Genomic DNA, 20,988 nt, shown 5'->3' on the forward strand with positions numbered 1-20,988 from the left:
GAGGTGCTGTGGATCGAACCTAAACACCCTATCTGCTGAACCACATCCTCAACCTTGTTTGTTTTTGAGACAGGATCTCACTATGTAGCCCAGGCTTGTGGTGAGTATTTTTATTCATTATTTCGTTTAGACCTGGTTGAAAAATTTACCTGTCTTTCTAGCCATGAGGTCTTGTCTTCTTTTGGAGACAGGTAAGAAACTGAGAGATTTGTCCAGTGAAGCACAAACTGAAATAATTCATGAGTAGGGCCTGGCCCACAAGCCACAGCATGGCTGCTGTCTTTTCTTCCTGTTTACAGCTAAGGACTCATCACCTCACCGTCCCCTCTTACTGTTAAGGTACCAGACAAGGCAATTGCAGGCCCGGAGACCAGTGAGGGTAAGTCCCTTCCTCATAATATGCTCTGGGCCCCGCCTCCTATGTCCTGTAGCACTGGGAAGTGTCACAAATGTCCCCTCAAGATTTAAAATGCTGGGGCTGGAGAGATGGCTCAGCAGTTAAGAGCACTGGCTGCTCTTCCAGAGGACCAGGGTTCAATTCCCAGCACCCACACTGCAGCTCACAGCTAACTCCAGGGAACAGACGTACATGCACGCAAAACACCAATGCGCTATATATATTATGAATGGGTCTGGAGGTGTCTCCTCTAGGACCTGGCTTCAATTCCCAGCACTCACATGGTGGTTCACAGTTATCTGTAGCTCTGGTTCCAGGGGATCTGACACCTTCCTCTGGTCTCCACTTGTACAAAGCACACTGTGCACACTCAAGCAAAACATCCATACATATAAAATAAGAAACTAGATAAAATGTCAAATGAAAAAGTGAAGGTATCAGGGTTTGTTGAGGCCCATTACAGAAAAGCTCCCTCTTGGTCAAAAGAATGGACTCTGCCTTCTCTCCTGGCTCTGGGCAAGAGACATGACATTTTGATCTGACTCATTAGGTAAAGGCACTTTCTGTCAAGCCTGAGGATTTGAGTTCAATTCTGGGGACCCACATAGTAGAAGATAACTGACTCCCCAAACTTGTCCTCTGCTGTCCATGTGTGTCCGTGTGCCCCCCAACACATACATATAATGTATCACTAAGTGGGACTTTCAGAGAGTTGATCTAATTGGACCTGTCAATCAGCTGGCTAGGAGACCGACCGCCCCTCAGGAAAGCAGATTCACCTGAAGACTAAGGCGGTGGGAGGAATAATTATCTCCTTAATGGGATAATGTCCTTGCGCCCTCCAAGAAGCTTCTCTCACAGCAGTTGCTTGTGGATCTTGTCAATTTGACATTTGTGTCTAGGTTTACTTAGATAAATCTGAGAAAGGAGACTCCATTGAGGACTTGCCTCCTCAGATTGTCCTGTGGGCATGTCTGCCCAGCCTGCCTGTTTGAGTTGTAACTCAGAAAGTGTGACTCCTTTTGTATCTCGTTTTCAGATACTGGCCAAAAGCCTAAGCGTGCTTTCTCTGAGGCTCTGGACTTCCTCACTGTTTCTCTGAAGACACCCTGCCTTGCCTCGGCTGCTTGCCAGCCTCCTTGCCTAACTCAAAAGGCATAACTGTGTCTGCTCTTCGGCTCCCTCTTCCCAGCAGTGGTCCAGACTGTCAGCTTCCTTCTGTGTCTGTTTTAACATGATTTTTTTTTTTTTTTTTTTTTTTTTAAAGCTGAGGACCGAACCCAGGGCCTTGTGCTTGCTAGGCAAGCACTCTACCACTGAGCTAAATCCCCAACCCCTGTTTTAACATGATTTTATCAATGAGAGTAAGACCTCAAAAAACATTCCCATCACATTACACAGGAGCCAGTGATCCATCAGAAGCATATTGTCTTGGCTTCCTTTTCTGTTGCTGTGATAAATACCATGGCTTATACGTTCTGATCATAGTCCATCATAGAAGTTAAGGCAGGAGTAGAAGCAGGAACCTAGAGGCAGAAACTGAAGAAACCACAGAAGAACGCTGCTTCCTGGCTCAATTTCCATTGCTCACTTGCTAATGCAGCCCAGGACCACTTGCCCTGGGGGTGGCACTACCCACATCAGTCATTAATCAAGAAAATGCCCCACAGACATGCCCACAGAACAATCTGATGGAGGCAATTACTCACCTGAGTCTCTTTCCCCAGATTTGTCTAGGTAAACCTAGACATAAATGTCAAATTGCCAAAAACCAAGCAGGACACTCCTTAATCAAACCCACAGGAAACCCTTCAGTGGTCCCAAGGGACAAAGCCCAAGAGCAATGGTATAACATTTAGAGCCTCGTGAGGTGTCTCCAGCCCTTGTCTTTATCTGTATCCTCCCCAGGTTTACAAAATGTCCCATCGTCCTGATGGCATGCCAACCTGTCTCATACTTCCCTAACTGCTACTGCTGGAAGGCTCTGTGCTGGGAAAAGTGCAGTCAATGAGGAGAGAAGCTAGGTAGTAAGCCGAAACCGAGTGTAATATAGATAAACTTAAAAAAAAAAATGGTTTAGGCTGGGTATGGTGGGGCACACCTTCAATCCTAGACTTCAGGAGGCAGAGGCAGGCGGATCTCTCTAAATTTGAGATCCGCCTGATCTACATAGTGAGTTCCAGGACAGCCAGAGCTATGTAGAGAGGCCCCATCTCAAGAAACAAAAATAAATAAGTAAAAATAAAATAAAATAAATAAAAATGTTTTATTAGCATATATTAGTTATATATAATGGACTTCATTGTGACATTTATATACATTCATAATGTTATAATGTATTTTAATCATATTCATCTCTTGTCCCCCTCCCAGTGATATCCTTTCCTTTCCCAGCTAATCCCCTTTCTGTTTTCATGCTGTGTTGGTGTGTGTATGTGTGTGTGTATGTGTGTGTGTGTGCGTGTGCGTGCGCGTGCATGTGTGTGCATGTTTGTGTCCCTATGTATTCCACTAGGGTTGGTTACAGGAGCATGGACACCTTACCACTGAAGAAAATGTCTCTCCCTCCCCCATGGACCATTAGCTGTCTATAAATCCTCACAGGGAGCTGGAGCCTCATGAGCCCCTCCATGATTCTCAAGTGGCGGACCCAGTCTCGTGCAGATAATCACAGCTGCTAGCTGGCATTCTCTGCTCCCTTCTGCTCTTCCCGGAGCCTTGGGGGGTGTGTGTGACAGATGACCCACTTATGGCTGGGCATTCGGCAGCCTTATTCTCATCTCTGACCCATTATAAGGCTCTGCAGTTACTGCTGCCCACTACAAAAAGAAGCTTCTCTGACCTTAACCAACAGCGGCCCTAATCTCGGGACATGCATATAGGCATGTATTTATGAAGGCAATGTGCTGGGCACACCGTGTCAATTTAGTAAAACAACAGACAGACATAGGTTTCCCATTAGGGCCTATGACTTTCCAGCTATGAATTTTTGACTAGGTTTACAAATACCAGATATGAATTCCCCCACGTGCAGTGGACCTCAAGTTCAATCAGGAAGTAGCGAGTGGTTACCCCTATACCAAGTTTGCCACTATTTCACCAATCTTGCCTGGCAGGTCACCAGTGCCACATGCGGGGCTCGCTCACAACTAAGGAAGACTGTGGATGATAATTCTCTTCCGGCAGCCTGTTTGGTAGTAGCAAGGGAGAAGTTTTATTCCTCTATGTCCTCTATGAAGAGTGTACGCTGTCTTCAGCAACAGAGTTTTAGAGACCAGTCAACAGAAGCAGCAATGACTGATTTAGGACCTGTGGATGAGCTCAGGGAGTTAGGGATGTTGTCCAAGTTTCCGTCTTGTGCCTTCAGGTAGAGGTTGCTGAGGAGGGACTACTGTAGAAGTACGGGAGCTGGAAGAAGGAAAGGCTATCCATGGGAAGGAAACACAGAGGGTGGGCAAGGATGGAGAGCAAAGCTGAAGCCATCAGGAAGCTCTGTGCTGCTTGAAGGTACACGGACAATCCTTAGATCTTTGGCTTAGGGCTCAGAAGGGTCTAGGTGAAAATAAAGTGTGAGCACTGTTAGCATGGAGGTGGGGACTGAAACCCTGAGTGTAGATTGGCTGGTGGGGGCAGGCTCAGTTTCAAAGCCCTAGGGCCACATAAAATGCAGAGGAAGAGGAACACAAACATAGAGCAGTTGGAGTGGTGGGAGGAAACTGGAGGGCGGAGGGTCCAGTTAAGGTGAGTTTTCTAGGAAGTGGCCATTGAGGTCCCCGAGACCTCAGTAAAGTCTCTTTTAGAGAAGTCAGAGCAGACAGCCCACCCCTACACCCCATACTTTGAACATCAGTTCTTTTTTTTTATAATGTGATTCTATTCAAGTCAGTATGAATACAGAGGAGGAGATGTGAAAGAGAGAAAGGTCGAAGTGTGGCGTGTAGTGTAAATAATTGACCAAGTCCTGATATTGGAGCCTCAGTACATTCAGAGGAATCAATCCAGCTACAGGAGGTACCTAGAATAGGGCATCACATGTGGGCCAAGGACTCCAGGGACCTCTAAATGAGCTTCAGAAGGTGTCCCCTGCTCCCCCGACTCCCACCTTAAGCGTATTGCCCGGATTTACAAATCAGCAACCTTTGCAGCATGTGGCGTGGGGACACAGTCATAGCTTTCACAGGGCTTCTTAGAGGCTCTGCTTCCAAGGTTGAGACCCTTCCGAGAACAACAAAGATACAATCGTGGGACACGGTCTCTTCAATCTTTTTCTCAACTTACTTTCCAACCTCTCCTCTTCAAGATGAGACCCCAGTCAGTCCCCCAGACACTACACCACAGGAACCTATGGCCAGGGATAAGTTAGAGTCACTGCCAAGGGCCATCTGCCAGAGCAGGTAACTGTGGGCAGTGGGCAGTGGGGGGGTGGGGGGTGGAACAGAGAACCACACATTCCAGAGGTAATGAATGTAGAGGAAGTGTGTAGAAAAACACTTCAAAGTTGCTTATAATTTTCTGGTTGACACGCTTTCAGAGGAGACCATTCAATGGAAGTGTAGTTTTGTAAGTGTAAAACAGAGACCAGAATCAGAATGCATGCCTCCAGGTGTCCGGGTGTGCCGCCTAGGCTGGTCACGTGACTGGTTATCTCGGCTAGCTAGTAATAAATCAGGTACAGCCCTGCAGTCTGTTTCTTTGAGGAGAAAGCATCCTTTCGAGACTGACTTGGTAGTTGGACTTGGGAAGGAATGCTGACTTCTTGTGGGAATGAGTCTGTCTTGGAGAAGATGTTAGATTGTGAGCACAATGCAGCTTGCAGCTGGAGGCGGGCCCTATTCCCTCGAGGATTGGCAGTTTGGGGCATGTGGAGAGACAGCACTTAGCAGAGCATGGCTGATCATGCCTGTTACTCTTGGGGAGGCTGAGGCAGGAGGACTGCTACAAGTATGAAGCAAGATTGAGGTAGAGGGGCCTGAAGAGATGGCTCAGAGGTTAAGAGCACTGGCTGCTCTTCCAGAGGTCCTGAGTTCAGTTCCCAGCAACCACATGGTGGCTCACAACCATCTATAATCTGGCGCCCTCTTCTGGCCTGCAGGTATGCACGCAGGCAGGATACTGTATGCATAATAAGTAAATCTTAAAAAAAAAAAAAAAGATTGAGGTAGAGTAAGAACTTATCTCAACAAACAAACACCCTCCCCCCAGCCCCACCCCACCCCACCCCAAAAAAAAGAAAAGAGAAAAAGAAAAAAGCAACAAGAGCTGCCACTTGGCTTGGGTTGAAATCTGGTCCCCTCACTGTGAGCATCTTCGTGAAGGACCCAGAACAGCGGTACCCAGGGAAGGCTTGAGGCACAAGGCTGAAAGTCTCATCAGCAGGTTCTCCCTAACCCAGTCATCTTAGAACTGATGCTGTTCCCAAGTCCTTCAGCCAGCCCCTTGTGAGCAGTAAGGCTCTGGTGCTCTTTTCTTCCGAGAGAGAGAGAGAGAGAGAGAGAGAGAGAGAGAGAGAGAGAGAGAGAGTAAACCAAGGAATTTCAGTTTGGAGGCAGAGAAAGGGGCTAAGAGCTTGTCTGTGGGTGCAAACCCCCCAAAGTTTGGGGAGCATATAGACCTGTGGCAGATCCTATAGAAAAGCACAGGCCTGGCGTGCCTCATTGGCCCAGAACAGGCCCAGTCCTCTACACTTTTGCTCTTTCCTCGCAGGCTGGGTGAAGGGCTCCCGTGGCAAAGCCGGCAGGCTCGCAGGCAGACGTGAAGGACGGGCCCTGCAGACCATGTTAAATGGTTGCCATCCTACCTTCAACCTGACCTTGCCTGTGGGATCTCCTATACCCCCGGCCGCAGCCTCGGTGCTGACAGCTCTCAAATCTCTCCCAGCGGGCCACCCCCCCCACCCCCCACCCCCCACCCCGCTCCAGACAAGGGTGTCTCTGCCTTCCAACAACCCCTGTGTTATAACCTCCAGACATAGCACCTTTTCCAAATGTCCCCATCTTGGAGGCCTAGGAGCTGGACAGCAGCTGAAGTGTTTTGGCACAAACGTGAGGAGTGAGGACCTGAATTTGATCATCAGCACCCACATTAAAGCCCAGTGCTGAGGTTCAGCAAGATGGCTCCATGGGTAAAGGACCTGCCACCAAGCCTAATGTCTTCGTTTGATCCCCACGACCCGACATGACAAGGAGCTGACTCCCATAAGTTGTTCCCTGGCCTCGAAATGTGTGCATGTTCACCCACACCCACACACAACTAAGATAAACAAAATGCAATTACATTTAAAAAAATATATACCTGTAATTCCAGAGCTGGGGAGGTAGGAACAGGAGGGCCCCTGGATTTTCTGGCCAGCCAACTTAGCCAAATTGGCCATCTTGGGATTCAAAGAGAGACTATGTCTCAAAAGTTAAGGCAGAAAGCAACTGAGGAAGGAAGACACAGGATGCTGACCTCTGGCTACCACACGTACATGCATGCCCATCCACACAAAACTAAAAAAAGTGTCCTGTCATGTTTTAAAGGCAAAAAATCACACTGGCCTCTTCAATACAAATGCCTAGGACCAGGGAAACAGTTTTCCTTCCTTCTCCCTTTCTCTTTCTCTTTCAGACAGGGTCTCATGTAGCTCACGACGGACTGGAACTTGCTGTGTAGCTGAGGATGACCTTGACCTTATTCTCCTGCCTCCATACCTCAAGGGCTGGATTACAAGCACGCCCCATCACAGCTGGTTTAAAACACTGTTTCCAAAGCCACACAGAAAAGCTCAGATGGTTGCCTTGACATTTTGGAGATGACCCGAGGACAGTGTGAAAGGCCAGGGCAATGCTGACTTTCCTTCCAGGAGAAAATGCGTCCTTCCTAGCTTCCAGTTGTTCCTCATACCATTAGCCACACTGAACTTAAATGATTACGTACGCCATTGCTTGTTTATTATCTGTCTTTCCTGGGGAGAGCTTAAGGACAGAGATTATGTTCCTTTCACTTCCCTATCTTTTTTTTTTTTTCCCTCTTTTGAGACAGACTGTCATGTAGCCCAGGCTAGCCTGGAACTTAATATGTAGCTGAGGATGCCCTTGAATATTTGATCCTTCTGCTTCTGCCTCTTGAGTGTTGGTATTATAGGCCTGTGTGCCATATATCGTTTATGTGGTGCTGGAAACCAAACCAAGGGCTTTGAGCACACGAGGCAAGCACCCTACCAACTGAGCCACATCTCCAGCCAGCCTCACTTCTGCGTCTTTAGTGTCTAAAGACATTTCATTGTTTATTGGGCGAATACATGAATATGCTTGTTCATCACCCAAAATTCAGGAGCTGCTGAGACCCTCAGCGCCTTCCTGTCTTCCTAGACCCACGAAGCTCTGTGCTTCCTTCCCATGAACAAGCACCCTGGTGCCCCCTCCCATCCTTAGCCCTTCAGATGTTCTCTTCCCCTGGGCTGCTTCAAGGGCTGACTACCTGTCAAAGGAAGCAGCGTGTGCACCTGTCAGGGAGCCTTCAAGACAGGTCCTTGCCTGGTAAGACGCCGCCGACATTGATGGAGTGGGGCAAAGCATGGTTTTCCTTGTCTTTACCCACTAAGCAGGGGCCTCAAAGGTCACAGGGCAGCCTTTCTCCCCAGAAGGCTATATAGTTTATTTTTTCCACAGGTACCCAGGCCCCAAGTGCTGAAGACTGTGCATCTTGGTCACCCATCTGTGCCTCCCATCTCAGCACCAGCCGAGGGGAGAGCAGTAGGTGATCCAGGTCAACACCGTGATTGCTGAGTGTGAACTGTGGAAGCGGAGAGGTGGGCACATCTTCATCCAGCCTCTTCTACCCATCCCCCGTGTCCAGGAAAAAAATCTGACAAACCAGCAAAGTAAATAAATAATTTAGAAATAATAAATAGGGCTTCAGCTTTAGCACAGGCTCTTCCAGCAACGTGAGTACAATGTATCTTCTCAAGATTCATTCCCTAGGGCCTGGGGCCATTTCTGGATGCTCCCAGAGGAGTTCTCCTTAGCTGAGGTTTCTGGTGTCTGTAGATCCATGAGCGCCTTGGAGCTGTTGGTCAGTGGTTAGGTCATCTCTCCCGGCTTGATGCCTGCCACTCACCGGCCTGGCGCCTGAGCTCCGCAGCTTCCCTTTCCGGCTGAGGTTCCTGGCTAATGAGGCCGGGTGAGGTTGTTCCAGGCAGGGCAACACATGGGTAAAGGTCCAGTGTGCAAAGGCTCGGAGATCATCCTCAGCCCAGACAGCCGCAGGCAGTGGCGGAGAGGTGGTCCACGGTCCTCCAGGTGCTGTTCACGTCCATGAAGGAGACGGCCTCATAGCGAGTGGGTCGGCAGCAGGGCTGACTGATCGGCCGGGAGCCGGGGGGCGACCGCAGGGCCCCGGCGCCCAGCAGGCTGGCCAGGCTGAGGTCGTGCGGGGAGCGTGCTCGGCGGCACGAGCCGCTGCAGAAGCGGAAACGAACCAGCTCGTCCGAGCTGTGGCCCAGGCCGAGCGCGCTCACCCGCACCAGCTGCGAGCGCAAGCGACAGCCGTGCGCATCCGAGCCCCGCGCGCGGCTGCTTCGGGTCCCCGCACGCGCGGCGCGTACCCCGCGGAGCGCAGCGGGAGGAGACTGGAGCGCGGGCCCTGGCGGTGGGGGCGCGGGCTGGGGAGACTGTGGCGGTGGTGGCAGGGCTCTTTCGCTGCACAAATGCGTAGTGCCGCCCCCTGGAAGGAGAATTGGTCACTTTCGGGGCGTGGGGGAAGGTCTAGGGCTAGCCTCGCCCCTGCTCCGCCCTGTCGCGCTCTCACCTACCAGGCAGGTGGCCGGTTGGGGGCGCCAGGACCGGCGAGGGACCATCACGAGTGGAGGGGTTGCGGGACATGGGGTCCAGGGAGGCTTCTGTGACGCTGCTCAACAGGGCAAGAGCAGCTAGGGTTGGCCACAAAGCTGGCTGCACAGAGAAAAGAGAGGGAGGAATAGGGCACTTTGGGGGACTGTCTTGTCTGTAGCCCAGATCAGAGACCGCTCCAGTCGGCTTCCTAGCTGGGTGGCTGAGTGTAAGGAAGGGCACTGATCATCCAGAGAAATCCTATTCCTTTCCACCTATGACTGGCTCCTCCCTCTTTTATTTTTTATTTTATTTTATTTTGAGACAGGGTTTCTCTGTGTAGCTTTGGGGAATCTCGCTCTGTAGAACAGGCTGGCCTCGAACTCACGGAGATACACCTGGCCTTGCCTCCCGAGGGCTGGGATTTAAGGCATGAGCCACCACTGCCCGGTGCACCTCCCTCTTGAGAGTTCCCCTTTCATATCTGACCCCTGCCTAGGCTGTGTTCCACGCTCTTTTTCCCAATTAAAGTCAGCTGGGAAATGCAAGGGCGCGACTCACCTGCCACCTAGGCTGGAGGCAGTGGGGCAATGCAGTAGGGTCTCCAAGTCCGGGTTCCATCTCTGTCAACACCAGGAGCTCCCATCAGCCTTCGTGGGCCTGCTTCCCCACCCTCTTTTTCGGGCAGCTGCGAGTTGAAAGCGGGCTCAGTTATCTTTGGGGTATTCGTTCTTCCACTTCAGTTTCTCAAAGCTTGGCTGAGCTCAGAGACTATCTAAGGTCACAGGGGGGAGACTCACACAGCTGTGGTCCTGTCTTCTAGGACCCTTCTGTTCTGTACTTCAGGGCTGAAGGCACCAGGGCGGTTGGAGGAAGAAGTAACTGGACACCCTTAGTTCCATACTGAGCCTTTGCTCCAAACCCCGGGGGAGGAAGCAGAGCCCTGGAGAATTAGAGTGCCAGTTGGTCACTCGGAGTTGTCTGGTGACTGGGAGCCTAGGCCTCCTGCAATCTCTGTTCTGGGCCCAGAGTCACCGGAGTTCTCTCTTAGGGACACAGATGACCCCAAGAGCCGGCCTATTATCTGGGGGAGTGATGTGCCTTCGCAAACACAATGCCTGGACCGTGGCTTCCCGTGGCCACCAGGGGGCAGAGTTTGCCAAGCCTGCGGACTTAAAAGGAGGGGGTGCGTTTCCACATCCTCTGCACGTTCAGTTCTGAGCCGTTCCCAGGAGGACCAGCCAGTCCTCCACATCAGCCTGGTCTCAGAGGGCTGAACCACTCTGAGAGCTGGCCATCTGGGCCATCAGCCTTCTGTGGCTCTGGCACTCTAGCCTTGCTCCTACAAGTTTCCCCCGTGAACCATCATCATCCTTCCCGACCCCAGCCGGCTTTACTGAACACCACGTCTTTGTGAGCCACCCCTCTGGGGCCCTCAGAACCTTTAAGAGTCCTCACTAGCTAGACTCCTCTTGGGTCCCAGATGTTATCCTCCATCCTTCTGCTAGCACACAGAATACATGGGGACATCGACAACACACATACCTTCCAGGCCTTTACCCAGGAAGTGGTCCTCCAGGGCTCGCTGTGTACCTGTTGGCTAACTAGATTCAGATCCCCAGAGACCAGGCTAGTGACTATTCTCCCCGATGGAGGGCAAGTCAGACAAGGCAGCCTTAGGGGTATCTGCGCTAGGGGGAGCCCAGGAGCAAGTCCCTCGAGGGCAGCTCAGACCAGTTTACTTCCTTGCCATCTGGGATGTTTGGCCCTCCAGCCCTTGCCACCCCTATCCACCGGCTCTGTACTCACCCACGGGGTCCTGCACCGAGTCCTTCTAGGCACCTTTCCTGGGACCAGTGCTGGGCTTTCCCTCGAAGCTCAAATGGATCATGCCCAGAGTTGTGCACCTGGCAGCGTCTCTTTTAGCCAAAAGTGGGGCCTTGGCTGCCGGTCTGTGCCCTGTGGCGGCAGCGGGAGCCTCAAATTACAGCTAGTCAGGAGAGCTAACACAGTCCAACACACTAGCGACAAAAGGGACTGGAGGGACAGAGAGCTGCGCTGAGGGCCCAGAAGAGAGAAGCGGAGAGAAAAGGGGGAGGAAGAAGACCTTTCTGGCTCTTCTCCTGCCCTTAGGAGCGTCCGTCAGGGGATGGGCAAGAAGGCTGGCTTACCTCGGGTGCAGGGCTCCGAGCCCCAGTCGCAACGAAGGTTGGGGCCCGAGGGACTTGTTGCTGGCAGAGCCCGCGGGCCGCATCTGGGGGCCGAGCCCAACTCCATCCCTCAGCAGCCTCCTGCCCGCCGCCGTCCGGTGTCAAATTCCAGGCCCGGCGTCACCAGATCCCGGGGTGGGGCCCAGAGCGCCCCCGCCCCGCCCCACCTTTCAGGGCTCACCTGGCCGCTCCACCCTTCAGATCCGGTCCCCACTGGCTCGGCTAGGTCCCCTTAGGTGGGGGCTAGACATTGGGAGAAGACCCCAGGAGGCAGAGTAGAGATTCGCGGGCGGCAGCGAGGCGCTGAAACTGGGAATTCGAAGTTGGTAGACACGCAAAAGTAGGGAACTGGGAGGCCTGGCCGAGGGCGGAGAGAGCGAGGGAGGGCGGCGAAGGAGGGGCAGCCTGGAGGAGAGTTCCAGCTTGGGTCGTGCAGATATCGGGGTGCTGCTGCCTAGCTACCCTGCAGCGTCAACTGGTGGCTCCGGGACCCCCCAGAAGGCTCAGCTGCCTCGAAGCCGCAGGACTCTGCATTGGGCTCCCAAGGTCCAAGGATAGTCTGTTTCACTGCTCAGTTTTAGGGTCTCAGAGCTCAAAGGAACTCATGCACACTGTCTCAAGGAAGGCAATGATAGTGTGTGTGTGTGTGTGTGTTTGGGGGGGGAGCAGGGGGCAGAATCGGAGGGCCACAGAGTTGAACTGGGTTTTGAGGTGCGATAAGGTAATTTGGCAGGTGTCTGGGGGGTGGTTGATGGCTATGATTGGAAAGGTCTAATTGGTCTGCAGCTCGTCGCAAAGATGCTGGGGACCACTGACCAGCTCTGAGTGTGGTCACACACGCATTTCGATGAAGGACTGCACCGAGGAGAGTGTGGTTTCGAGACAGGCAAGACAGAAAAGGGGGTGCAGGCTGCTGGGGACAAAAAGATAAATCCTGAGCAGGGTTGTGGGGACCCTAGGGGCTGTGGGGACCCTAGGGGCTGTGGGGACCCAATCTCCATCACCTCCTTTTGCCTGCTTGATTGGACAAGGTGAGGTGGTAAAGCGGACAAAGGCGTGCCACAGGATGGATTCTAGGAGCTGACACTCCCTGGGGCATGTTCAGGTGTGTGTGTGTGTGTGTGTGTGTGTGGAGGGGGCGAGTGCATGAATTCAGCGTTGGGCATGTTGAATTAGAAAGAAGGGTCTGTGGACCCTCCTGCTGGAATCGCCCTGGAGGCGGCTGAATTTGTAGCCAGGAGCAAAGTGAAGGTGGCTGGGCTAGTGGTGGTATTTGCTGACCAATACACATGTAACTAGAGTGAGAAAGAATACCCGGGGGGATGTGTATGGTCTAGATGTACCCTGGCTATGCATCAGCACCTCTGTGGACCTTTAAGAACTACTCACATCCGGGCCCCATCCCAGCTCTGAATCAGAATGCTGGTGCGGGCAGGTGCAAATGTCCGTGTTTCCTTTACCTGTGATTCTGGTACACAGCCAGGATCCATAGCCACGGGTTTTGAGAGGGCAGTTTTGTGCAGTGCTTGAGGCTGAAGTCTGACTGCAGACACAGCGCTGCTGCTGCCGCCGCCGCCTGTGAGGACTGTCCCCAGGCTCCGAGGGACTGCATGGGATGGGAGGATGTGCGCAGAACAGCGTGCTCGCTTTTCTCATGTAACTGGCTGCTGAACTGAAGCAGTCTTTTCAGCCAGGGATACTACTGAGAGGCATGTAGTTTAGGCTACATGTGGGAGCAGTGTGGGCCTTGGGATGGCCAGGTCTCTGTAGTTAGGCCTACAGGTAGGAGGGCCAAGGCATGTCTCGGCCATGGGATTGGTGGAGATAGGAGAGGGAAGGGACAGCTGTCCCACTTACAGCCATGGTAGCCAGTGTCTGGCAGGAATCTACCTCCATGATTGCAGGTCAGGGTACCACTGAACAGTCTCAGACCTGCCTGGCGTTGCTTCAAGGGAGGTCAGAATCCAGAGCCCTAAGCGGGTAAAATAGGGTATGGATGTCCTTTCTAAAGTTCCCAGAGGTACCTAGGGCTGGGCTGGGGGCTTTCCTGTTTTCTGCTGAGAGTGCTAATGAGGAGTGGGCCCTATCCATTTCAAAGTGGAGCCATCATGGGGGTGACAGGAATGGAGGTATGTGGGTTTCTCTGTGCCCCGGGGCCTCTTCTGCTGGTCTTATTTGTTTTGTGTGTTTGCGTGTTTGAGTGTACGCATACCACAGGAGCCTTGGAGGTCAGAAGAGGGCGTCAGATCCCCTGGAACTGGAGTTACAGGTGATTGTGGGTGCTGGGGACTGAACCCGGGTCCTCTGCAAGGGCGGCAAGCACTCTTAACCCCCGAGCGGGATGCCTCAAAGGTCCTGGACTTGAACGGAAAGTGAAAGGGCCCCAGGCGTCTGTGGGCTGGAGAGAAGACCCTTGAGTTCAGTGCAGGTCCCATGTTTCTGTTTCTTCCAGAAAAGTTAAGAGAAAACAGGAGACCAGAGTCAGGGGATTGCTTTATTGCTTCCATGAGGGCTGCCTGGGACGGCTGTCGCAGCCTGGGTAAGGTCCTTGATCCTCACTTCCTTCTGGTCCTGGGTAAGACCCATGGAGCTGGCAATCTCAGCAAGAAACCCAGACCATGTGACAGCTGGTCAGTCCAGGAAGGAGCATTGCTCCCACAGACCGGGGACAGCTGTGGAGAGGAGCCATTCCCCTCAGGCTGGGCCTTGCCTCCTGAGTTCTCTCTGCTCTTGTCCAAGAGCAGTCCTGTTGGCTTTAAAGGGATGGCTCTGGGGTTCCCCTGTGGGGACACTGGGGGCTGGTGAGAGGGAGCACTCCATCTTCTCCCCAAGGAAGGCCAAAGCGTGTCATGAGCTGGAGATGGCTGACATGAGATACTGCCCGCCTCCCTGTGGCCCTGAAGCATGGTCTGACACTTCCAGCCTTCAGGGAGCTCACTGGTACCACGGCCTGATGGGCCCTCTAGTGGACCTCTTTCTGCACAGCAAGGGGACCAAATGTGACATCTTATTTAAAAATAAATTATCCCTCCCCTCCCAACACCCCAGTTCACAAAATGCTAATACACCAAACACTGCTTAGAGAATGATTCTGGCGCATTCTCACTAGCAAATGTCCCACCTCCTGCATGCTGGGCCCGCTGGCCACAGCCAGTGGCCTCCTGGCCCTCTGGCTTCATCGACCCAGGCTGCCAGGCAGAGTGCTGGTCTCTGAAGCTGGCCCGGAGCAGGCACAGCTCTGGTTGCCTTGCCAAGGCCTCGCTGGCCCTCGGTCCCTTGGCACTGTCCTTCTCTGGGTCGGAAGACTCCTGTGCAGGTGGCTGCTGCTTGTTCCTGGAGTGAGCCTCGACGGCCCGCTGTTGGGCCCACTCAGATGCCACTGCTTAGGTCAGTGATGACACGGGCCTTCACCAGCTTCCGTAGAAACTCTTTTTCTCGCTGGATGTTGTGTGTCCAGGACTAGAAGGGGAGAGACGGGGACGTTACGAAGTGGGCAAGCTATGAAGAGGGCTGCTGGGCCGCAGCCTGCCTTAAAACTGGGCCGCCGCTGCCCTCTTCCAGTCATCGCCCTCCGAAACGCTGTGACTGGGAACGTCCAGGCACACATTTGTCCGGTGTCTCCCTACAAGACCACAATAACCTGGTAATAAATGTTACAACTCTTCCCTCAACAAGCAAGCCTGGCACCCCATCATCATGCCAGAGGAACTCTGCCCTTGGCTTCTTCCAAGTCTTGAGTAATCTCAGCTTCCCCGTCCTCAGTGCTCAGAATCTCCTTCCTTCAGAGGGCAGCCCACAGCTCCTTGGCAGCAGCACTCAGGTCCTAGACACCCCGAGGGCAAGGAGGTGAGTCACCGGACCGCACAGCAAGGGGGCATGGGCTGCTTCTCTGATGCAATCCATTCTCCAGGCCTCAGGCAGCTCACGAAAGCCTTCCTCCCTTGCACGGGAACCATCTTTTGTTTAAAAGTGTTATCTTTGTCTAAACTAAACATTAAATTTTTATTTATTTATGATGGGTGGCAGCGGCACACATCTTTAAGCACTTGGGAGGCAGAGGCAGGCGGACCTTTGAGTTTGAGGCCAGCCTGGTCTACAGAGCGAGTTCTAGGACAGCCAGGGCTATACAGAGAAACCTTGTCTTGGAAAAAAAAAAGTTTGTTTTCAATGTATTACTACTCTGTGTGTGTATGTATATATGATGTGTGCATCTCTGAGGGTGGGCCTGAGCACACTGAAGTGTGGAAGTGGAAGTCAGATGATGACTCTTGGTAGTGGGTCTCCTTCTGTGGGTGCCAGGGATTGGATTCAGGTCACCAGGTTTGTATGGCTAGTGCCTTTACCTACTGAGCCATCCTACCTGCCCTGAGGTTTCGAGACTGAATCTCACTTAGCAGCTTGGGCTGGCCTGAAATGAATGTATGTACGTATGTACGTATGTATGTATGTATGTATGTATGTATGTATGTATGTATGTAGCCTAGGCTGGTCTCCAACTCATGATCTTTGTACCCCAGCTTCCCACATGCTGGATTACAGGTGTGAACCACTATACCCATCTGCTTCATTATTGGAAGGAGTATCTCACTATGCAGCTCACGCTGGCTTTGAACCCCTTATCTTTCTGACTCCATCTCCCAAGACCATTCTACCAGGCTGGCACCCAATGAATGGCTAAGAGCACTTCCCCACCATACTTGATTTCTCTCTGTCTTAAACAAACAAAGAGTGCTATAGACTTAAAATCGAATCCTTAGTAAGTCAGAGAAGAAGCCACCATCCCGGGCTTATGGGATTAGATTCCTTCTGATTTCTCAGAAGTCTCCCCAGGAAGCTTCAATGACTAAAGCCTCTCAGACAAGGAAAAGGCCTGACTGAACGAAGGGATGAGTGTCCTCAGCCTCATGGCTCATCTCCAGCTGGCCTCTGCTGTGTGTCAGCATGGGCCCCTCCATGTCGGCACTCACAGCACTCTCACTGGGACGAAGGATGAGGGCCTGTCCAGCCCTTGTTTTGATTTCTACAACCCTCTCCAACCTTCCAAATCTCTGTAGTCTAAAACTCAGAGTCATTAGCCAGAGTCCCTGTGTCCCACTGCTCTCGAGCTTCCTTGAAGCCTCTGGTGTGAACCACAAACCCACATCCCCAAGTGGTAATGGTTTCCTCCCTCACAATCCACAGCACAGTGCCCGAGGTGGGCCAGTCTCCCCCAGTCTTCCTGTTCCCCCCATCTGTCCCCTCAAACTCCTAGAGAAGCACAGGCTTGGTCATTCCACTCTACTGTTGTCTCTGCAAGTGCTCTCCTTGTCTCAGACCCCTGGGGGACTCATGTCCACTCTTTGAAGATTCAATCATCTTTCCAGAAGTTTCTGTGGATAGAGATGGTTAGACACAGAGTAGGCACTCCATGATATTCAATGAAAATAGATGGAATTTCTTTCTAATCTTGAGGTGTGTGTGTGTGTGTGTGTGTGTGTGTGTGTGCGTGTGCGTGCGCTTGTAGAGAGGAAAGAATGATGTTCCTGTCTCTCACTGATTCCTGAGCTAAGTTGGTGCTCAGCAAAACCCAGGGATCTCTTGTCTGGTACTTGTGCAACCATGCCTAACTACTACTACTTTTTTAGAATTAAAGATGTTTATTTATTTATTTATTTATTTATTTATTTATTTATTTATTTATTTATTTTCAAGACAGGGTTTCTTTGTGTAGCCCTGGCTGTCCTGGACCTAGCTCTGTAGCCCAGGTTGGCCTCGAACTCACAGAGATTCACCTGCCTCTGCCTCCCGAGTACTGGAATTAAAGGTGTGCGCCACCACCTGTCTGTCTCCACTGCCCCAGATGAGGACCCAACCCAGTGCCACTTAGCTAAATCCCCAACACGCTTGATTTTATTTTATTTTAAATGATTTATTTATTCTTATCTGTTGTGGTGGTTTGGAAAAAAAAATAGCTCCCATAGAGAGTGGCACTAATAGGAGGTATGGCCTTGTTGGAGTAGCTGTGACTCTGTTGGAGGAAACTGTCACTGTGGGGGTGGGCTTGGAGGTCTTCTATGTTCAAGCTAAGCACAGTGTGGCATTTACTTCACTTCCTGATGCCTTCTCATCAAGATGTTGAACTCTCAGCTCCTTCTCCAGCACCACGTCTGCCTGCATGCTACCATGTCCCACCATGATGATAATGGACTGAACCTCTGAACTGTAAGCCAGCCCCAATGAAATGTTTTTCTTTATAAGTGTTGCAGTGGTCATTGTGTCTCTTCACAGCAATAGAAACTCTAACTAAGACATGTGCATTGGGTTTTTTTTTTTGCCTGTATATATGTCTGTGTGAGGCTGTTGGATCCCCCTGGAACTGGAGTTACAGACAGTTGTGAGTTAGGTGTTAGGAACTGAACCCAGGTCCTCCGGAAGAGCAGCCAGTGCTCTTAACTTCTCAGCCATCTCTCCAGCTCCCAGACTTAAAGGTTTAGTTTCATCATTACTTAATACAAATAGCACAATTACAAATATAAAGATTTGTAACTTGTTAGAGCCCACAGGTTTTATGAATACAAAACAGAAATTCCAAACAAATTGACTTTGACTTAAGAATTTCTTCCTTGGCTTAGAAACTGAAAATCCTGCCTTTCACATTTGATGGGTGTTAAGGGTGAAGCTTTTGAATGAGCTGATGACTTGGAATCTGTGCTACAAATCGAAGGGAAACTTCAAACACAAGGGTTTGTCTCATAGGAGGAACTCCATCAAAAAGGCTTTCATCCTTGTGAAACCTCTCAACTAAGGAGACTTGACATCAGACCCAGGACAGAAAAATTACTAGAGAATAACAAGAATTAGTTTATAAGCTATGGGGAAAAAACTTGCTGTTTTCCGACTTTGATTACGCTCCCTTATTTCTGGCAAAAAAGATGGAGATGATCCCCTCTTTTGCCTCAAGGACAGAGGAATGCAGGGAATTCTCGGGGTGCATCTTTTGCAGTTTGCAAACAATAACATGAAGACCAAGGACGAGGCTGAGTGCCCTCGTAGGGGAATAACAGGGAACTGCTAGAAGCTGATCTTTCCGTGGTTGGCTAGAATCTGCATGACTCTTTTACCTTGGGAAAGAGTCAAACTGCAAAGAAGAGTGAGTCTTGAGCTTTTTAAAGTTTTACCCCAGAAAAATGGTGGACACTGTATCAGGCTCTAGAGACAGTAGCTAAAGGAAGGACTCTAGAAATCTAAGAGCAAGTATTTCAGGTATGAAGACATCACTGTCCTCGGAAGATTCCAGATGAGGTGGTGGTAGAGGGCAATCTCTTCCCATTTAGGCTACACTTACACTAGCAGACTCTGTCTGAAGTAACTGTGTGGAACTCCAGAGTCTACTGAAGGAATAAACTTTCAGAGGAGAACTGAAAAGGCCAGGTGGGGCTGGCGAGCCGCTCGGCCAGTAGTTCCATGCCTGATTCGACATTCTGACTTCTTGGGATTCAAACTCAGGCCCTCATGCTTGCGCAGCCATTTCCCAGACAGAAATTAGCAACGCAACACAACAACACAACAAGAAACAGTTCAGAAGAATGGCGGGATGGGGATCCAAGCAAACACAGGCATTCCTAAAACTGTTTATCCCACACCTTCCCCTTCCTCTAGAAGTAACCAATGGATGTGTTAGTTTCGAGAGCACCCACTAGGAGTCACTGAGGGTTAACATGTCAATAGAGAACTGGATATTCCACAGTACTAAGAAATGATTAACTTTTTGAGGTGTGGTATCAAAATATCCTTATCTTTTAGAGTTACTGAACTTAGCCATAATGCCATGTCTAAATGCTGTTTCCCAGCAGTCACTGGGGTGGGGAGCATGAGAAGGACCACAGGGGAATCTGGGAGCTCTGTACTCTCCATCAGCTTATGCTCATAAAATGCTGGATCATTTGCTCTCCTAATGAAAAAGTAGACATGGGGCTGGAGAGATGGCTCAGTGGTTAAGAACATATAACTGTTCCTGCAGAGGACATGAGTTCAATTCCCAGCAATGGTTGTCAGTGGCTCTCAACCACCTGTGACTTCAGCTCTAGGAGATCTGATGCCCTCTTCTGGCCTTGGTGGAAACTTGCACTCATGTGTGCATACTCACATACACACATATACATAATTAAAACTAAATCTTGGGAAAAAAAAAGTGTTGCAATCCACTAGGTTTTCTAGTAGGTGCACCCAGCAGGACTGCATAAGAGGTTGACTGGACCACAGGTCTGAGTATCAGGTGCTTGTAAGGGTCTACACTTGACTGTAACTAGCAAGGGGGAGGTCTTTTGCTCCACTCCTTGGCATTGTTATAAACAGACCTTTGGAATAAAGTTCTGGGCCAGTTGATAAGGATCCAGGCCCACCCTAGGCTATCCTGTGTTTTCTTGCTGTTTTCTCTCCCCTCTCTATTTCTAACTAGGTCTCGTCTCCCTCAATTCCTCAAGAGTCCCTGGGGTAAATAAATGTGAGGGCTGTTTCACCACAAAAGAGAAGGTGCAAAAGTTTGTCCTGAATGTAGCTCTTAGGCCAGGCCTTGCCCTACTCAGGTGCTCTTTCCTAATCCCTCCTTCCATGCAGGAAAACTGGGAGCCTCCTATGGGCTGAGGCAGGGTATGACAAGACTTGTTCATCTACTGCAGTCCACATTTTCGGCAGAGTTTCCTCTGATACTTTTTTCTTTTAAATAAGTTTTTTTTTTTTTTTTTTTTTAAGATTTATGTATTTTTAGGCAGGGCATGGTGGCACATGCCTTTAATCCCAGCACTTGGGGGCAGAGGCCAGCCGATCTCTGAATTCAAGGCCAGCTTGGTCTACAGAGTGAGTTCTAGGACAGCTGGGGTTACACAGAGAAAACATATAAATTTTTTTTTTAAAGTTTGTGTGTGTGTGTGTGTGATTGTGTGTGTGCGTGCATGCGTGTGTATACGCTACTTTTGTATGCATGAATATGCAATGTGTGTGCTGTACGTACTCAACTGCTGATCCATTCATTTCTCTCTGGCCCTACAGCTGCTTCTTTGTTTCTTCTATTGAGACAGGGTCTCACTGTAGTCCTGGCTGGCCTAGAACTCACTCTGTAGACCAGGCTGGCCTTAAACTCAGAGAGACCGCCTGCCCTTGGCTCATGCAGAGATTAAAGGCATGTGTCACCTGTCACCATAATGCTGACTATTAAGAGTTAGACCAAAGCTGAAGAATGAGAAAAGAGAGAGAGAGAGGGAGAGAGAGAGAGAGAGAGAGAGAGAGAGAGAGAGAGAGAGAGAGAGAGAGAAGGGGGCTGGAGAGATGGCTCAGAAGATAAGAGCACTGGCTGCTCTTCCAGAGGTCCTGAGTTCAATTCCCAGCACCCACATGTTGGATCACAACCATCTATAATGAGATCTGGCGCCCTCTTCTGGTGTGTAGACATACATGCAGGCAGAACACTGTGTACATAATAAATAAATAAATAAATCTTAAAAATAAAAAGAATGAAGGAAAAGAGAGAAGGGTGGGTGAAATAAGAAGCATCTGAAATTAGGGGACTCTAAGCAGGAAGAAGCGGTCAATATAAAAA

General features: G+C 50.6%; 2 protein-coding genes across 17 annotated transcripts in view; both read right to left on the reverse strand.

The window, feature by feature from the left end:
• Positions 1 to 7,625: 7,625 nt before the first annotated feature.
• Artn (artemin) lies at positions 7,626 to 12,408 on the reverse strand. Of its 4 annotated transcripts, XM_028893224.2 has the most exons (6): positions 11,376 to 12,408; positions 11,014 to 11,163; positions 10,005 to 10,147; positions 9,766 to 9,892; positions 9,189 to 9,327; positions 7,626 to 9,100 (listed from the first exon to the last, which is right to left on the reverse strand). In XM_028893224.2, exons 4-6 carry the CDS (start codon positions 9,823 to 9,825, stop codon positions 8,625 to 8,627), a joined length of 675 nt encoding a protein of 224 aa, XP_028749057.1. In that variant the 5' UTR covers positions 9,826 to 9,892; positions 10,005 to 10,147; positions 11,014 to 11,163; positions 11,376 to 12,408; the 3' UTR covers positions 7,626 to 8,624. The 4 variants fall into 4 exon arrangements, with proteins under 4 accessions (XP_028749057.1, XP_037058769.1, XP_037058768.1 ...); XM_037202874.1 differs by lacking the exon at positions 10,005 to 10,147; XM_037202873.1 differs by having other exon boundaries at positions 9,766 to 10,147.
• A 1,481-nt stretch (positions 12,409 to 13,889) lies between these two features.
• St3gal3 (ST3 beta-galactoside alpha-2,3-sialyltransferase 3) overlaps positions 13,890 to 20,988 on the reverse strand; it is a 216,909-nt gene continuing 209,810 nt past the window's right edge. For all 13 annotated transcript variants that reach the window (XM_037202869.1, XM_028893223.2, XM_028893220.2 and 10 more), the window contains one exon: positions 13,890 to 14,873. In XM_037202869.1, the coding sequence (XP_037058764.1) occupies positions 14,784 to 14,873 (90 nt within the window). In that variant the 3' untranslated portion in view covers positions 13,890 to 14,783. The remainder of the gene's footprint in view (positions 14,874 to 20,988) is intronic.

The sequence above is a fragment of the Peromyscus leucopus genome, chromosome 2 (assembly GCF_004664715.2).
Source record: "Peromyscus leucopus breed LL Stock chromosome 2, UCI_PerLeu_2.1, whole genome shotgun sequence".
Taxonomy (NCBI): domain Eukaryota; kingdom Metazoa; phylum Chordata; class Mammalia; order Rodentia; family Cricetidae; genus Peromyscus; species Peromyscus leucopus.